We start from the raw sequence: 16,420 nt of genomic DNA, 5'->3' as shown, positions 1-16,420 counted from the left end.
TTTATTGTTTTTTTGTAATTTATTGTAGACACAATAGCTTCAAGGTCAGATTCTAGTGCTTAATAATCTATTTCAGTAAGTTTTTCTCTGGATAACATTAAGTTCATGTCATTAGTATTAATAAATGTATTTTAGGTAATTTGTTTTTGTTTTTGGGCCACACTTGGGAATGTTCAGGTGTTACACCCAGCTCTGAACTCAGGAATTACTCCTGGAGGTACTCAGGAGACCATATGAAATGCCAGGGATCAAACCTAGGTTGGCTGTATGCAAGGTTGCCTACTGTACTATTACTTTGGCCCATATTTTAGGCAACTTTTGAGTGATTTTTAAAATATTTTTATTACTATAACACATACCTATTGTAATATTACATTAAAGTTACTAAAAGCAAAAAGTATCTTGCACTGTTAAATTTTGTTTTGTCTTCTAAATTTTTTTCTTAACACTTTCAGCCATCAACATTTAAAGCTAAACAATTACTTTTTTTCTTCACTGGGATGCAATGGTTATTCAGTGGTTAACCATTGGATTATGTATAGGTCAGCTACATTTAACAGGGTAGAATTTGCAGGGAAGTTCGAACCACACTTGGCTCAGGTCAGGGTTTACTCTTGGCAGGACCCGGGGAATTATAAGTGGTGCTGGGGGTTGACCTGGATTGGCTGACGCAAGGCACACCCTGTACTATCTCTCCAGCCCCAGGCAGAATTTTTATTGATCTAGAATCAAAGATAAAGGAACAAAAACTAAGCTACATATACTGGAATTTAGAAACAGTTCATTTCCACAGATTTATAATCTGGATTGTCTAAAGAAAATTACCTAAAATTAGTAAAAATTAGGGGGCAGGGGAAGAGGAGAAAGTCAAGGGAAGAAACTTGAGTGTCACTTCAGGTCTGGTACTGACCTATCCACTGAATGTCCCTGAATGGAGGACATATTGCACTTCTTGCAATAAAGATGTTGGCAGTACACTGCAGTACTTATGGAAGTAGAATGGTGGAAAGCTCACTCATTTTAGAGACCTGGGGCCTAATCTTGTTTTTTTTTTTTTTTTTTTGCTTTTTGGGTCACACCTGGCAATGCACAGGGGTTACTCCTGGCTCTGCACTCAGGAATTACCCCTGGCCGTGCTCAGGGGACCATATGGGATGCTGGGATTTGAACCCGGGTCGGCCTCGTGCAAGGCAAACGCCCTACCCGCTGTGCTATCTCTCCAGCCCCCCTAATCTTGTATTTTGTTCAGAGGATAAATATGTGATGAGTTTCCACTGACTGTGCCCCTTCATGTGCTCCGTCCACCCTTCTCCAGTTCCTCTGTCCCTAGATGAGCTGAGTTGCATGGTTGTGAAATCACAAGACAGGACAAAAGAAAAAGTGCCATTGAGGAGTTAATCCTCCACAGCCTGCCCCCTGACCAGAGGTGGCCTATCTCCCTCCAAAAGGATACTGTTCTGTCAGGCAGCCCCTCCCCCCTGAGCCTTCACTAGGTTCATTTGGTCCTGCACCAAATCTTGTTGACTTTTCCATTTTTTCCCCCTATTTCTTTGCACAGTCACTGTGTAACTTTCCTCCAATGACTCAGGTCACTTGTTTACTGCCAGAACTTTGATACAATTCAACACTGACGCTGCAGTGACCGATTTTCGATATTCGAGTTGAAGGACACAGTTCCTGAGGACCCATGACAAGCGTTTTGTTGTTTTTTTTTTGCTTTTTGGGTCACACCTGGCAATGCACAGGGGTTAATCCTGGCTCTGCACTCAGGAATTACCCCTGGCGGTGCTCAGGGGACCATATGGGATGCTGGGAATTGAACCCGGGTTGGCCGCGTGCAAGGCAAACGCCCTACCCGCTCATGACAAGCGTTTTGTCACCAATGTTGTGTGGTTTCTTATATTTATTGCAATCATGATAAGCCCTTCCCAGAGAAGGAAAACGATTCACAGGTTTTTAAGGATCCCTTGCTAAAAGATCACCAACTATTAAAGACCAGGTCCAACTAGCACCCAATTGGTCTCATTCCATAAACTGGTTTTGGAACCGCTCTCGATCTCAGAGAGAAGAAATAGTCAAGGACTGAGGAGTAAGTGCTGTAGGACTAGGTTTCTCCACTGATCGTAGGAATGGCTAGTCCCACACGTTTTTCAAAATTCGTAACTCTTAAAACTGCCCTCCTTGGGGCTGGAGTGATAGTACAGCGGGTAGGGCGTTTGCCTTGCACGCAGCTGACACGGGTTCGATTCTCAGCATCCCAGATGGTTCCCTGAGTACCGCTGGGAGTAACTGAGCATGAGCCAGGAATAACCCCTGTGCAATGCTCGGTGTGACCCAAAAAGAAAAAAAAAAAAAAACACAAAACTGTCCTTCTTTTTCCCAATCCTGTAAGCTGCCAGGAGGCGTTGTTTCCGTTTCAACACTCATCACGCTGGGTTGCAGAATTACTGATCAACTCATCTGAAGGACTTTCATTTGGCTCTAGTGGCTCTGCATAAGTTTGAGCCACCGTCCAGTTCAGAGAGCAACCCCAGTACGGACCAATGGGAGGCGGGTAATGGTTCCAATCGGAACTGCTTCCCGGGGAGGTGGAGACTTAGGCCTGGTTGCAGTGACCCGGCCAGTCACCTCTACTACCGGGTTCGGGATGGCGGTAACGGTGACGGTGGAGCCCGCTGGCCGCAGCCTCTGGGACGAGCCCGTGCGCATCTCGGCCAGCGGCCTGGCCCCCGGGCAGCGGGTCACGCTGCGCGCGTCCCTGCGCGACGAGAAGGGCGCGCTCTTCCGGGCCCACGCGCGCTACTGCGCCGACGCCCGCGGCCGGCTGGACCTGGCGCGCGCGCCCGCGCTGGGCGGCAGCTTCGCGGGGCTCGAGCCCATGGGGCTCTTCTGGGCCCTGGAGCCCGACAAGCCCTTGCTGCGGCTGGTGAAGCGGGACGTGCAGACGCCCTTCACGGTGCAGCTGGAGGTGTTGGACGGCCACGATCCGGAGCCCGGGCGGCTGCTGGGCCGGACGGAGCACGAGCGCCACTTTCTGGGTCCCGGGGTGCGGCGGGAGCCGGTGCGCGCGGGCCGGGTGCGCGGCACGCTCTTCCTGCCGCCAGGTGAGCGGCCCGGACTGTTTGGAGACGCTGGTGGCGTGATGGGAAATCTGGTGTTGGTCTCCCGGCTGCGGTTATTCTCGTGCATTTTGCAGGACGGTTTGTTAATTCTAAGTTTCCGGGAATTCCGCCAGACACTGGCAGTCCCCTAGATACACTGAGAAAGTTTCTTCAGCCTTTGTTTATAGAAGCGCTTTGTGCCCACCTCAAGGCTGTGTTGTGCAAGGTTTGCCTCCTCGCGTCTAACTTCCGAGAGGAGGCGATGCCCCATGATCATGGAAATAACAAACATCTTTCCCCGCCATCAATCAACACTCTGTTCCAAATTCTCAGCCGGGGGCCATTCCAGGGGACATTTGGTAATCTCTGAATGCTTTTTTGTTTTGTTTTGTTTTGTTTTCTCATCTAGGAGGGAAGGACACTATTGACCTTTAGCAAGTAGAGGTCTGGGCTGCTGCTGAACATGCCCAATGCCCAGGACAACCAGGCATTTTTGCTCAAAATGTCCATAGCGTTTAAGTTGAAGAACCCTAGGCTATATGAAAACAAGGGTTTGCCAGGTAAAAGCAGCCCAGAAACAAGATCCCAGAGCTGCCCGGTGGTCCACGGATTGTAGTCATGCGAACCCCAAGGTCTGACTAAATTCTGCCTGAAGCAGGGCCTCTGTGGAAATATCGATGCTTCCGTACCTCACAGAATCCCTACGTGGAGTTGAGATATTCTGCAAAGAAAGGGGTCCGACTTGATTCTTAGTAGTTCTCCAGCAATTTACAATCTTAACTAGCAGTTTCCACTTTCCACTGTAAGCTCCTGAGGCTGGAGCTGGGTCTTATACAACCCTGACTTATTGTTGTATCTTATACAACTTAGTTACACAATTTATCTTATATCTTATACAACTGAGACTGACACAGGGATATAGTATATAATAGGAGTTCAGTAAATTATACTGAATGAGCAAATAAGGATCTTTTAGCTAGAGGGATAGCCCAGCGGGTAGGGCGTTTGCCTTGCATGTGGCTGACCTGGGTTCGATTCCCAGCAGGTCCCTAAGCACCGCTAGGAGTAATTCCTGAGTGCAGAGCCAGGAGTAACCCCTGTACATCGCCAGGTATGATCCAAAAAGAAAAAAAAAAAAGATCTTTCAGAGTTTCATTAAGAAGCTAACTTCCCCGCCTCCCCCAAGAGCCCCAAAACAATATTTTGAAAAGCTATTTTAACTTCTATGTTCATTGCAGCACTATTCAGGATAGCCCAACTCTAGGAACAGCTCAAGTGTCTAGAAGAGATGAGTGCATTAAGGACCTGTGGTATATGGACACAATGGAATACTACCCAGCTATAAAAAAAAGGATAAGATTATGCAATTCACTGCTCTACAGATGGAACTAGAGGGGATCAAGCTAAGAGAAGAAGTCAGAAGGAGAGGGGCAAAAACAGAATGATATATGTGAACTATAAAGAAGCATAGTAATGAACTAATAAATAACCTATGTCAACAAACGTTGAGAGTTGGCCTGTAGGCCAGCCAAGGGGATGAAGTGTGGGGAGGGGGCTAGGGGACCATGAGACATTGGTGGGTGGATTCGGCACTACCACTTATGCCAGGTTCCATGCTAGCAATACGTCAGTGGGACCACATGTATCTCTGTTTTCAGTGTGTGTGAGTATGAAAAACAAGTGCACTAGCCGATTATATTGCAACAACAGCAGCAACAATAACAACCTATGAGGGCCCAGCTACATAAATAGTTTCCTAGTTTCCTTCTAGGCTGTTAAGTGCAAGGGTGCAGAAACTTTCAATATGAAAGACAGCATGGGGCAGGCACTTCACTCCCTTGGCATCACTGGCTGTGACCTGGTGGCTCCAGGAGCACAAAACAAGCCCAAGTTCCTAGGAGTGACATCCCAAAACATTGCTGGGAGTTGCTTCCATTAAAAAAGAGAAAACAAAGTGGGCATATTTGTATTTTTGTTTTGTTTTGGGGCTATATACCAGCTGTGCTCAGGGCTTACTCCTGGTTCTCTGCTCAGGGATCACTCTCCTGGTAGTGCTCTGGGGACCAAATGGGGTGCTGGGGGTTAACTGTGTGCAAGGCAAATGCCCTCTCTGCTGTGCCATCTTTTTAGCTCTGAGAGGTATATTTAGAGATGGCATTCTTTATCTTTTTTGTGGTGGGGGTACTCTGGGCAGACAGTGTTCTATAAGGCCAAACAGATGATGTAAGGAGGTAGGAAATATTTTCTATCCATCCCCCCTATATAAGCAGAGCATGTCCAGCTACCAAAGAGTTCTCAGGGTTCTTTTGGAAAATAAAAAGGAAAATTGTACATCTCATCATGTTTTCTCTAATCTGGTACAATTTCATATTACTAAGGCTTTGTGAAAAATGAAGGAAAACAAAAGACATGCTGTTTCCCTTCCTTATTCCCTACAGGTTATTTAAGAGAGAAAAAAAAAAGTTAAAAAAGGACCTTCTTCTACCACCCCCCAGTCTTACTTGCTTTATTCACTGCACTGTGTTGGCTACTGGAAGTTGAGACCCAAGCACATCTCTCAAGAGCCTAAGCTCCCTTTGCTCTCTGCTGTTGTACAGGAGCAGGCCCCTTCCCTGGGATCGTCGACCTGTTTGGAAGCGGTGGAGGTCTTTGTGAATACAGGGCCAGTCTCCTGGCCGGACATGGCTTTGCTGTGCTTGCTCTGGCTTATTTCAGATTTGAGGACCTCCCTGAACATTTGAATGATTTGCATCTGGAGTACTTTGAAGAAGCCGTGGACTTCATGCTGCAGCATCCAGAGGTGGGTTCTGCTCATCTTTATGCAGTGGTGAGTGGGTAGTATGAACACAGAGCTGACCTCCAAGGTCCTGCAAGGAAGCAGGGGCTGAAAGGCTTCTTTAGAGTTACTAGGATTTCCAAGGATGTTGCTCTGTGGCAAGGCACTTGCCTTACATGTAGGGACCTTGGGTGTGTGTGTGTGTATGCACGTGCACACACACACACACACACACACAGGTAGTAGTTACGTTCAGTTTGTACATTTGGACCTATCTTTTTTTTTAATTTAAACATTTTAAAAAAACTTTATTGAATCACTATGAGATGGACATTTACAAAACTGTTCATGATTGGATTTCAGTGATACAGTATTCCAGCACCCATCCCTTCACCGTTGTACATTTCCCAGCATCAGTGTTCCCAGGTTCCCTTCCATCAACCCCATCCACTGCCTGCCTCTATGGCAGGCGCCTTTCTTCTCTCTCTGTCTTTGTCTCTGTTTTTCTCTCCTTTTGGCCATTGTGGTTTGCAATATTGATACTGAAAAGTGTTCAAGAGTATCCCTTTACTTACTTTTAACACTCAGTTCTTGTCCAGAATTCTCAGCTGTTACTGTCATATTATTGTTATTGTCTCTTCTCTATCTTACTTACCCTTAGTCCCACACACACTGTGGTTAGTGGATCAATCTTTTTCTAGCCCCTTAAGACTTAAGATTTAAGTGTTTGGGCCAAGTGAAATATTACAGAGTTAGGGCACTTGCCTTGCATGCAGCTGCAGCCATGACAGTGGTTCAAATCTTGGCACTGAAAATGGTCCCTTTAGTACTGCCTGGCTTCTTTAGTACTGCTCTGTACTAAGCACAGAGTCTGGTGTAGCGCCCCACTCCAAGGCTCCCCACAAAGATGTTGGTGTTTGTATGATTATAATAAAACACTTACACTTTGCTACTATCTTCTTTATTTTGGACGGGGGCACGGTGCCCACATCCAGTGGTGCTCAGGGCTTTGTGCTCAGAGATCATACCTGGAGGTGTTTGGGGTACCATTTGGGGTTCTGGGTATTCAACCCTGATCAGCCAGGTGCCAGGCAAGCATGTCCATTGTACTGCGTCTGGCCTCTTTGCTACTATCTTAAAGAGTTCCAAACATTCCAAGAAATAAGGTGTTCTGCCAGGTCTGTATAACTGTCCTTTAGAATTAAGAGATGATCTGTTAGAATTAGGGCACAGCTGCTAAAACAGATGACCTTGAACTGTGATGATTGTTTTATTTAGGGGAGAGATGGCCCTGGGAATAAAACAAGACCATTACATATTCAGTTCCATCCTTAAACCTAGGGTAATGGAGCATCTGCCCTGGACCTTTTTTCGCTTGCTCAATAGGACAAGAGCAAGGGCACAACCAGGGTCATCCCAAGGAGCATTGTGTACTTAATATTAAGGAATGATTTTTCTGTATGTTTTGGGCCACATGTGACTGTGCTCAGGGCTTACTCCTGACTCTACTCTCAGGAATCACTCCTGGTATGCCTCAGGGGAGCATATAGGGTGCCAGAGGTCAAACCCTGGTTGGCTGTGTGCAAGGCAAGCGCCCTATCCACTGTACTATCCTTTCTGCGCATAAGGAAGAATTATTTTGTTATAAGTGATGATGGTGTATGGTGTTGTAGAGAAACCCCAATATAGTGCTTTGGCCTGGTGGTGTTGGGGACCCATTTGATGCTGGAGATCAAACCCAGGACTTTGCACATGCCAGGCATGTGCCCTTAGCACTAGAGCTCTCTGCCCAATTCCCGGACCTTTTGTATGAGACGGTCAGACTCTATGATTTCTACCTATAAGGTGAGGAGTCCAAGGGAACTAGGGAGTGTCTCCACCTGGAATCCATGTGTCCCACCTCCCTTGCCTTTGGAATCTGGAACCTCAGGGTCCCTTGCTGAAAGTGCTGATTGTTCCTGCAGGTTCTGTGCCTCTTTTATGGTCTATCAATGAGAATAACTTTAGCTGAAGGCTGGGTGTTCACTCTCAGGTACAAAAGACCCTTCAAGGTATATAATAGAGCCAAGGATGGGAAGAGAAGGAAAGTGAATGCGGAACCAAGTACTCAGGGCAAGTGCTAGTCCTCCCATGTGCTACACTCTAGTACAAAACTGAGTTCCCAGATTTACCTGATCCAGTAAATTGTAATGGAAGGCTATCAAGGTAAAGGAAAAATATATTTCAACAATTTTTTTCATTTGTTTTATGACTTTTTTAAGTATTTAGGAAGGGGAGGCGTGCAGAGACATAGTTCAGGGGTAGGACACTTACCTTGCATGTGGCTGACCCAGGTTCAATCCCTGGTACTGCTGGGTGTGGCCCAAAACAACAATAGAAATTAGGAATTAGGTATATGGACCTCTGTGTACCCTTACCCAGTTCTTATAAGGACACAACCAGGGCCATCCCAGATAGTACTGTGTACTTAATATTAGGGAATATCAGTATATATACCAGGACATCAAAAGCCCTTGATTATACCAGGAAACCAGTTGCTTATTAGAAAATAAGAACTTTGTAGGTTGTAGCGCAAAGGAAAGAAAATGACATTAGATAAAAGTACCGTGAAACTGTTTGCATCCTTCATTTGTGAATTCTAGGCTTGTTCTTTCTTTTTCCTATCAGGTGAAAGGCCCCAGTGTTGGGCTTATTGGCTTCTCCAAGGGAGGTGACCTGTGTCTCTCAATGGCTTCTTTCTTAAAGGGCATCACAGCCACCGTCCTTATCAACAGCTGTGTAGCCAACACCATAGGGCCTCTGCATTACAAGGACATGATTATTCCTGATCTCGGCAGTCACCCAGAGAAACATACAATTACTGAGTCAGGACTTTTGGATTTTATGGATATTTGGAACAATCCATTGGAAGAACCTTATCGCCAAAGTGTGATTCCACTGGAAAAGGCCCAGGGGCCCTTCCTGTTTATTGTTAGCCTGGATGACCATAACTGGAAGAGTGAATTATATGCTCAGATTGCCTCTGAACGGTTACAAGCCCATGGAAAAGACAAACCACAGATAATCTTCTACCCAGGAACTGGTCATTGTATCGATCCACCTTACTTCCCTCCATCGATAGCCTCTGTGCATGCGGTGTTGGGCCAAGCAGTATTCTATGGAGGTGAGCCACGGATCCACTCAAGGGCTCAGGTGGATGCTTGGCAGCAAATTCAAACTTTCTTCCATAAACATCTCAATGGTAAAATGTCTATTAAAACTAGTAAAATATAACTTTGTAGTTAAATGTATTATATGGCATATAATCATATTGATAAAAATCTGATTTGTACTCATGTATTGGCTTTTATAGAACATACTCTTTTTTTTGGGGGGTTGTGCCACACCCTATAGTGCTCTGTGCTTAGGAATGACTCTGATGATGTTCGGGGTACCACATGCCATACCAGGTATGGAGCCAGGATCAACCACATGCGATTGAAACCTTTTACACTTTTGGTTTGGTTTTGGTTTGGGGGGCACATCTACTGATGATCAGGGGATACTCCTGGCTCTGCACTAAGGGATTACACCTGGTGGTACCTGGAGGACCTTGTGGGATGCTGGGGACCACTGTATGCTCTCTCCAACCTCATTTAAAACCTTTTAAAAATAGAACAACCTTATCAGGTCCTATAAGATTCCTCCCCTCCCATGCCACCCCCGCCCACCCCATGGGGTTCTTACCTTCTTTGCAAGACTCCCTTCTTCATTGCTGGATGTTCTTTCTCCCCTAAACTTGATTCAGTATAGAAGTTTAATGCAGGTGCTATCTATAAGGACCCATTTAACCTTAAGTAGGTAAAATGTAAAAGTGTTTGTCCAACTCTGGAATAAAGAGACTCTCAGGCCAATAAATTAGAACTGAGACCTCAGATACAGACTCTCAGGTACCTGGACAGCTAATCTTCAACAACAGAGTAGAGTATGAAGTGGAGCAAGGAAAGCCTCTTCAACCAACGGTGCTGGGAAAATGGCTCAGAAACAAATTTGTTTTCTTCTCGTTCTGGAAACTGAAAGTTCAAGATAGGGGTTCTGAAAACTGTGTTTTTGGCTTCTGATCAGCTCTATGTACTTGTGTTTCAATCTTTAACTTTTTGAAAAATCAAGGCATGTTCTCAGAGTTTAAATTTGGGGGGGAAGGAGTTTGGGCGCCGCCCAGCAGTGTTCAGGGTTTACTCCTGGCTCTGTGCTTGGGGATTACTCCTTGTGGGCTCAGGGGACCATATGGGATGCTAGGGACCAAACCTGGTTGCCACATGCAAGGCAAGTGCCCTACTTGCTCTACTCTCTCTTTACCATTCAGGGTAATTTGCCATAGAAAATAATTTTAATCCCTTTGGAGGCCACACCCACGGTGTTCAGGGTTGCTGTATGATGCTGCAGTGCGGGGTTGGAACCAGGGCTTCTCACATACACAGCACGCATGTGAGCCCTTTGAGCTCTTTCCCCGGGTCCCTGAATGATCTTTTATGCAAAAGACCATGGCTTTATGGGAAGGGGGTTAAACGTTGCCGACTCTGGGCACGCACGACCCTCGAGATGAGCTGAGACGACTTCGGTAGAGAAGAGCACACCGGAACGGCGCGCTGCCAGCTCAGCCGCATCTCCAAGACGCCGGGCAGCAGGACCCCGGGGCGGCCGCCGCGCCTTCCCACAATGCCCCGCTCGCGCCTCCCGGGGGCGGAGCGCGAGGCCCGCGGCCCGGGTGGGGCCCCGCTGCGAGCGCGGCCCAGTGCGCACGCGCCCTGACCCGGCGGGCCCTAGCAACCAGAGCAGTGACGGTAGCAACGGCCGGAATGGTGAGCACCCTCGGGGCCCTCTAGCCCAGACGGAGAGGCGATGGCAAGTGGAGGAGGGGGACCGCGGGGCGTTGAGGGTGGGCTGGAGGGGCCCCGCACGGCGCGAGGGGTCCCACTGCCTGGTGGAGCCGGAGGCCCGGGGCGAGAGAGAAGCCCCGGCCCCGGGGCTGGGGGTGGTCTGAGTGGCGGGGCGGCCTGCGTGGAAGTGTGTGGGGGGGTGGTCTGGGACGCGGGGCTGAGAAAGGGCACGGCAGAGTGCGGAACATTCTCGAAAGAGAAAGGCTTGGGCTGGGAAAGGGGAGGGGCGGGGGGGAGTGTGAGCCGCGAGGTCCTTGCAGGGAGCTGTGATGTTTTCGCCCCTGGGAGGGCCCGGGGGAGCGTGGGGGGCGCCGATGGAGAGCAGCCTGTGTCTGCAGCGCCGTTGCGACCATGTGCCCAGCGACCACGCGGTTATTGGGTAGCACGGGTACCCACTCGGATCGAATATATGTCAGGGCGCGATGCTCAAATGACAGGATGCCCGGCTGTGACGTCAGTGGGCCCGAGTCTGAGCTGCAGGGAAATGGAGATGATGAATTTTTACTGTTTGTGGTTGTTGTGGTGGTGTTGTTGTAGGTGGGAGGGGTGTGTTCAGGAAGATGCACGTCAACAGTGCACCTCAAATAGTAGGCGGCTCCACCCCGCTTTGAGAGCTGCCGCTGCCTTTGGAGCTCACATTTTTTTCAGCTTTCTGTCCAGTCCAAGCTCTCTGTGAAGTAAAGAGCTGACGTGCTGATGGATGTGCCTCAGCTCCTAGCGCGTTTGCCCGTTCTTGGAGACTTGGTTGGTTCCAACTAGGCAGTTTGACACTGTCTGCTAAATGGCAAAGTACATGTTTGCCCTGGCTGATGGAAAAAGTTTTTTTTTGAGGAATGGGGGTGTCACACCCAGCTGTGCCCCGTGCATACTGCTGGCTTTGCACTGAGGGATCGCTCCTGGCAGCGCCAGAGGACCTTGTGGGGATGCCCAGGATGGAACCCGGGTGGGTGTGTAAGGAAGCGCCTTCCCTGCTCTACTCCGGCCCCCAGATGGAAATATAGATGAAGAAAAAGTATCGTACGTTGTCTTTGTGACTCCACTCCTGTGCAAGTGGACAGAAATTGAGGACATTGAAATGATGAAGCTGTGCCCAAGACTGAACACCCTTGTTATTGGTCTTTGTCTCCCTGCCCTTCTTTTCTGTACTTCATGCCACAGCCATTCAGCTGAACATCACTGCCAACGAAAATAAGTTCTGGAATCTGGGGCCAGGGAGCCAGCTCAAGTGGTAAAACACACGCCTAGCATGTGATCCAGGCATTGCTGACCTCCCAGCCCCAGTCTGCAGCTCAGCGGCACCCTGTGTTGCTCTCCAGATGCAGTGGGTGTGCCCCCACTTAGGACCAAGTCTGGAATGTTTGGATTTAAAATGTAAGAGGAATCAGTCCTAATTCCGAAGTGTGAACTCTGAGAATTATCTCAAAGCTTTCAAAGAGAGAATCAGAACCAGTAATTAGTTGAAGCTAGCAGAGGTTAAACCCTGGGAGTTATGGGGTTCTCCAGGGACACACGCCCACATAATTTTTAAAGTCGCTTAGAAAAAGATTAGCTTCCAGTTTCTTAAAGTCACTCATAATTCAAAACCCAGATTTCCAACTTCTCTGAAAAATCAGATAACACTGTTGCACTGTGGGACACAGTCCTGCCTTTCTGTATTTCTGAAATATGATGGTGTCATGTAATTGGCAGCATCTTTTCTTTCTTTCGTTATTTCATTAAAGGTTTTGCGGCCAACCCTACAGTGCTGGGAGATAATGTGGTGCAGGGGACAGGACCAGGGCTTCCGTAAGCAAAGCATGTATTCTAGCCCTTTGAACCATCCTGCAGGCCCAGAGCATCTTTTCTCTCTTTTTCTCCCTCCCTCCCTCCCTCCCTCCCTCCCTCCCTCCCTCCCTCCCTCCCTCCCTCCCTCCCTCCCTCCCTCCCTCTCTCACTCTCTCTCTCTCTCCCGCCTTCCTTCCTTCCTTCCTTCCTTCCTTCCTTCCTTCCTTCCTTCCTTCCTTCCTTCCTTCCTTCCTTCCTTCCTTCCTTCCTTCCTTCCTTCCTTCCTTCCTTCCTTCCTTCCATGCACAGAACTTACTCTGGCCTCTGTAAGGGATCACTCCTGGCGGAGCTCAGGATACCGTATGGGGTGCCAGCAATTAAACCTTTATTGCTTAGCCACTGTACTATCTCCCAAATTATCTTCTTTCTTTTGGCGGCACCTGGCTATGCACAGGGCTTACTTTTGACTGTCTACTCAGGTTACTCCTGATGGTGCTGTGGGGCAGGGGGTCAAGGGGAATGACAATATGGGGTGTTAGAGATTGTGAGTTCTCAAAGTATTGTGTGGGCTGTGCAAAGCCTGTGCATTCGGTGACCTTTGGTGGCCGAGAGCTGCCTCCCATTCTCCCCAGGCCTCCCCAGCAGAGAGACAGAAAGACTGAGAGCGGATCAGCCTGATGGTGAAAATGGCCCACTTAATGCAGAGGGGCTAGCATACTGATAGAACATCTGAAGGGGGTTGAGGTGTAGGACCTAGATGTGACTGTGACTGATCATTTTCATAGACAAAGCATCTGGAAATTTACATAGATAATTTATGTAGATAAAACAAAGGAAAGTAGGAACAAAGCAACCGAAACCTGAGTCAAGTAATTATGACTGATGACCAGAGTAGATATATTTCATTGTCAATCAATTCTCAAATATTAGGAGCATAGCATTTGCCTTGCACGCGGCTGACCCGGGTTCGATTCATCCATTCCTCTCGGAGAGCCTGGCAAACTTCCGAGAGTATCCCGCCCGCACAGGAAAGCCTGGCAAGCTACCTGTGGCGTATTTGATATGCCAAAAATAATAACAAGTCTCACAATGGAGACGTTATCGATGAACAATCGGATGACAGTGCTACAGTGTTACCTTCCATACATATACACAGATTCTGGTACCCCTTACTAAGGTCACTCTTTCTTTTTCTTATAATTGTCACCTTCTAATAGTCTACATCACTTTTTTCCTATCTTGCCATCTACCTTCAGTAGTTGAGAGTTCTTTGAATATTGGAATCTTTTTTGTATTGTTCATTGATACATCTTAATCACATAGAATTTTTGTTTTGTTTTGTTTTTTGGGTCACACCCAGTGATGCACAGGGGTTACTCCTGGCTCTGCACTCAGGAATTACCCTTGGCGGTGCTCAGGGGACCATACGGGATGCTGGGATTCGAACCTGGGTTGGCCACATGCAAGGTAAATGCCCCCCGCTGTGCTGCCACACCAGCCCCCAATCACATAGAATATTTGATACATAAAGATACTCAATGACTATAAGCCAAAATTATTAATTTCTCCAGGGCGTTTGCCTTGCATGTGGCCAACCCAGGTTCGATTCCTCTGCTTCTCTCGGAGAGCCCGGTAAGCTACTAAGAGCATCCTGCCTGCGCAGCACAGCCTGGCAAGCTGCCGAGAGTATCCTGCCTGCACGGCAGAGCCTGGCAAGCTATCCATGGCATATTCGATATGTCAAAAACAGTAACAACGAGTCTCACAATGGAGACGTTACTGGTGCCCAATAGAGCAAATCAGTGAGCAATGGGATGACAGTGATACAATGATTATGTTTGTTAGAGATTTTTGCTATTAGGTTTTACAAATAAATTCTCTTTGGGAGAGGCTAGAGCGATAGCACAGCAGGTAGGGCGTTTGCCTTGCACATGGCCAACCTGGGTTTGGTTCCCAGCATCCCATATGATCCTCCCAGCACTTCCAGGAGTAATTCCTGAGTACAGAGCCAGGAGTAACCCCTGTGCATCACTGAGTGGGACCCAAAAAGCAAAAAAAAAAAAAAAAAGGAAAAAGAAATTATATTTGACTTTTAAATTGAGCGCATTTGATATCAGATGTAAAACTATCAGGTATTTTTTATGTACTTATATGTGATATCTTTCCCTTAATCCATTTTTATTTATACTTATAGATTTCAATTACATAAACTTTTTGTTGTTGTTAATAAATCCTACACTCCTAGGAGAAATCATTCTTCATTGTGATCATTTGAAGTCTTTGGCTTTGGAGATCTGCGTTGAAAGAGCATAGAGATTAAGGCACTTGCTTTTCATGTCACCAAATTGGTCCAGACTTGGCTCCTCAAGCACAGCAGGGAGCAACCTCCTTTCCAGCAAAGCTCCAGGAGTCCAGCTTCCCACACCGTAGGGTGTGCACCCCCAACCCCAAAGTCAGTGGAAATCTAATATTGTATCTAGATGTGGGCTGAGAAACTAATCTGGTTACAGCATTAAGGTTATATTCTAGCCTTGTAAAATAAGTTGGCAGCTATCCTGCTTTTTCTGGTTTCCGAAATAACCTGTATAACAGGGAATCTCTGTTCCTCGAAAGCCTGGCAATAATCACTTGTAAAATTATCTAAGCTTGGAGCTTTCGGGAAGGAGGATGAGGGTAAATCCTTTTGATCGTCTTTTTTAGTGTTTTATCTTTTAAAAAATATTTTAAGTATAGTTATTGGTTTGGGCTGGAGCGATAGCATAGCAGAAGGGCATTCGCCTTGCACGCGGCTGACCGGTGTTCGATTCCTCCGCCCCTCTCGGAGAGCCTGGCAAGCTACCCGTGGTGTATTCGATATGCCAAAAACAGTAACAATAAGTCTCTCAATGAGAGACGTTACCGGTACCCGCTCGAACAAATAGATGAGCAATGGGATGACAGTGACAGTGACAGTAACAGTAACAGTTATTGGCTTATTCATATTTTCTGAAGCTGCTTGTGGCAATTTTGACAATTTTGTGGGTTTTTTTTTCCCCCAGAAATGCATACTTTGTCTAGGTTTTCAAACTTAATACTGTAAGTGTTGAATAAACATTGGTTTGTCCCTGCTCCTCCTGCTCAGAACTTAGGTTTATTGAGTTTCAGGCATCACAGTGCTCCCTAAGCACACCCAATTCCATCAGGCACTTCTAATCCTCTGTGTTTATCTTTAACATCTCATTTGTACTCTTCTTCCCCTATCTGTCAATCACTTATTTCCCCAAAACAGATCTTGTAACTTGTAAAGTCAAATTCTTCTGAGGATTCTGGATTTTTTTTTTTTTTTTTTTTTTTTTTTTTGCTTTTTTGGGTCACACCTGGCGATGCACAGGGGTTACTCCTGGCTCTGCACTCAGGAATTACCCCTGGCCGTGCTCAGGGGACCATATGGGATGCTGGGATTTGAACCCGGGTCGGCCGCGTGTAAGGCAAACGCCCTACCCGCTGTGCTATCTCTCCAGCCCCTGGATTTTGTTTTTATAAGTGAAATACTGATTTTATCTTTCCTTTATGTCCTTTGCATAGTTTATTTTAGAGAAATGTCCTTTTTGTATAGACACAGGAAGACAGTTCATGCTATGCTTTTATTATTATTTTTTTTTTATTTTTATTTTTTGCTTTTTGGGTCACACCCAGCGATGCTCAGGGGTCACTCCTGGCTCTGCACTCAGGAATTACCCCTGGCCGTGTTCAGGGGACCATATGGGATGCTGGGAATCGAACTCGGGTTGGCCGAGTGCAAGGCAAACGCCCTACCCACTGTGCTATCTCTCCAGCCCCCATGCTATGCTTTTATAACATGGGAGGTAATTGACTCAGAA

General features: G+C 47.1%; 2 protein-coding genes across 4 annotated transcripts in view; both read left to right on the top strand.

Moving 5' to 3' along the window:
• Positions 1-2,647: 2,647 nt before the first annotated feature.
• On the top strand, positions 2,648-9,191 carry ACOT6 (acyl-CoA thioesterase 6). 2 transcript variants are annotated; one of them, XM_055133813.1, is made up of 3 exons: positions 2,648-3,104; positions 5,699-5,901; positions 8,545-9,191. In XM_055133813.1, exons 1-3 carry the CDS (start codon positions 2,648-2,650, stop codon positions 9,148-9,150), a joined length of 1,266 nt encoding a protein of 421 aa, XP_054989788.1. In that variant the 3' UTR covers positions 9,151-9,191. The 2 variants fall into 2 exon arrangements, with proteins under 2 accessions (XP_054989788.1, XP_054989789.1); XM_055133814.1 differs by lacking the exons at positions 5,699-5,901; positions 8,545-9,191 and adding an exon at positions 5,540-5,644.
• Positions 9,192-10,610: 1,419 nt separating this feature from the next.
• DNAL1 (dynein axonemal light chain 1) overlaps positions 10,611-16,420 on the top strand; it is a 40,107-nt gene continuing 34,297 nt past the window's right edge. Inside the window, exon 1 of one of the 2 annotated variants that reach the window (XM_004612291.2) lies at positions 10,611-10,718. In XM_004612291.2, the coding sequence (XP_004612348.1) occupies positions 10,716-10,718 (3 nt within the window). In that variant the 5' untranslated portion in view covers positions 10,611-10,715. Of the gene's footprint in view, positions 10,762-16,420 lie in introns of both variants that reach the window. The other variant, XM_055132882.1, reaches the window with a different exon arrangement.

The sequence above is a fragment of the Sorex araneus genome, chromosome 3 (genome assembly GCF_027595985.1).
Source record: "Sorex araneus isolate mSorAra2 chromosome 3, mSorAra2.pri, whole genome shotgun sequence".
In the NCBI taxonomy this organism is placed as follows: Eukaryota; Metazoa; Chordata; class Mammalia; order Eulipotyphla; family Soricidae; genus Sorex; species Sorex araneus.
Note: the sequence above shows the minus strand (reverse complement) of the source record. Positions and strands in the feature narration are given on the sequence as shown.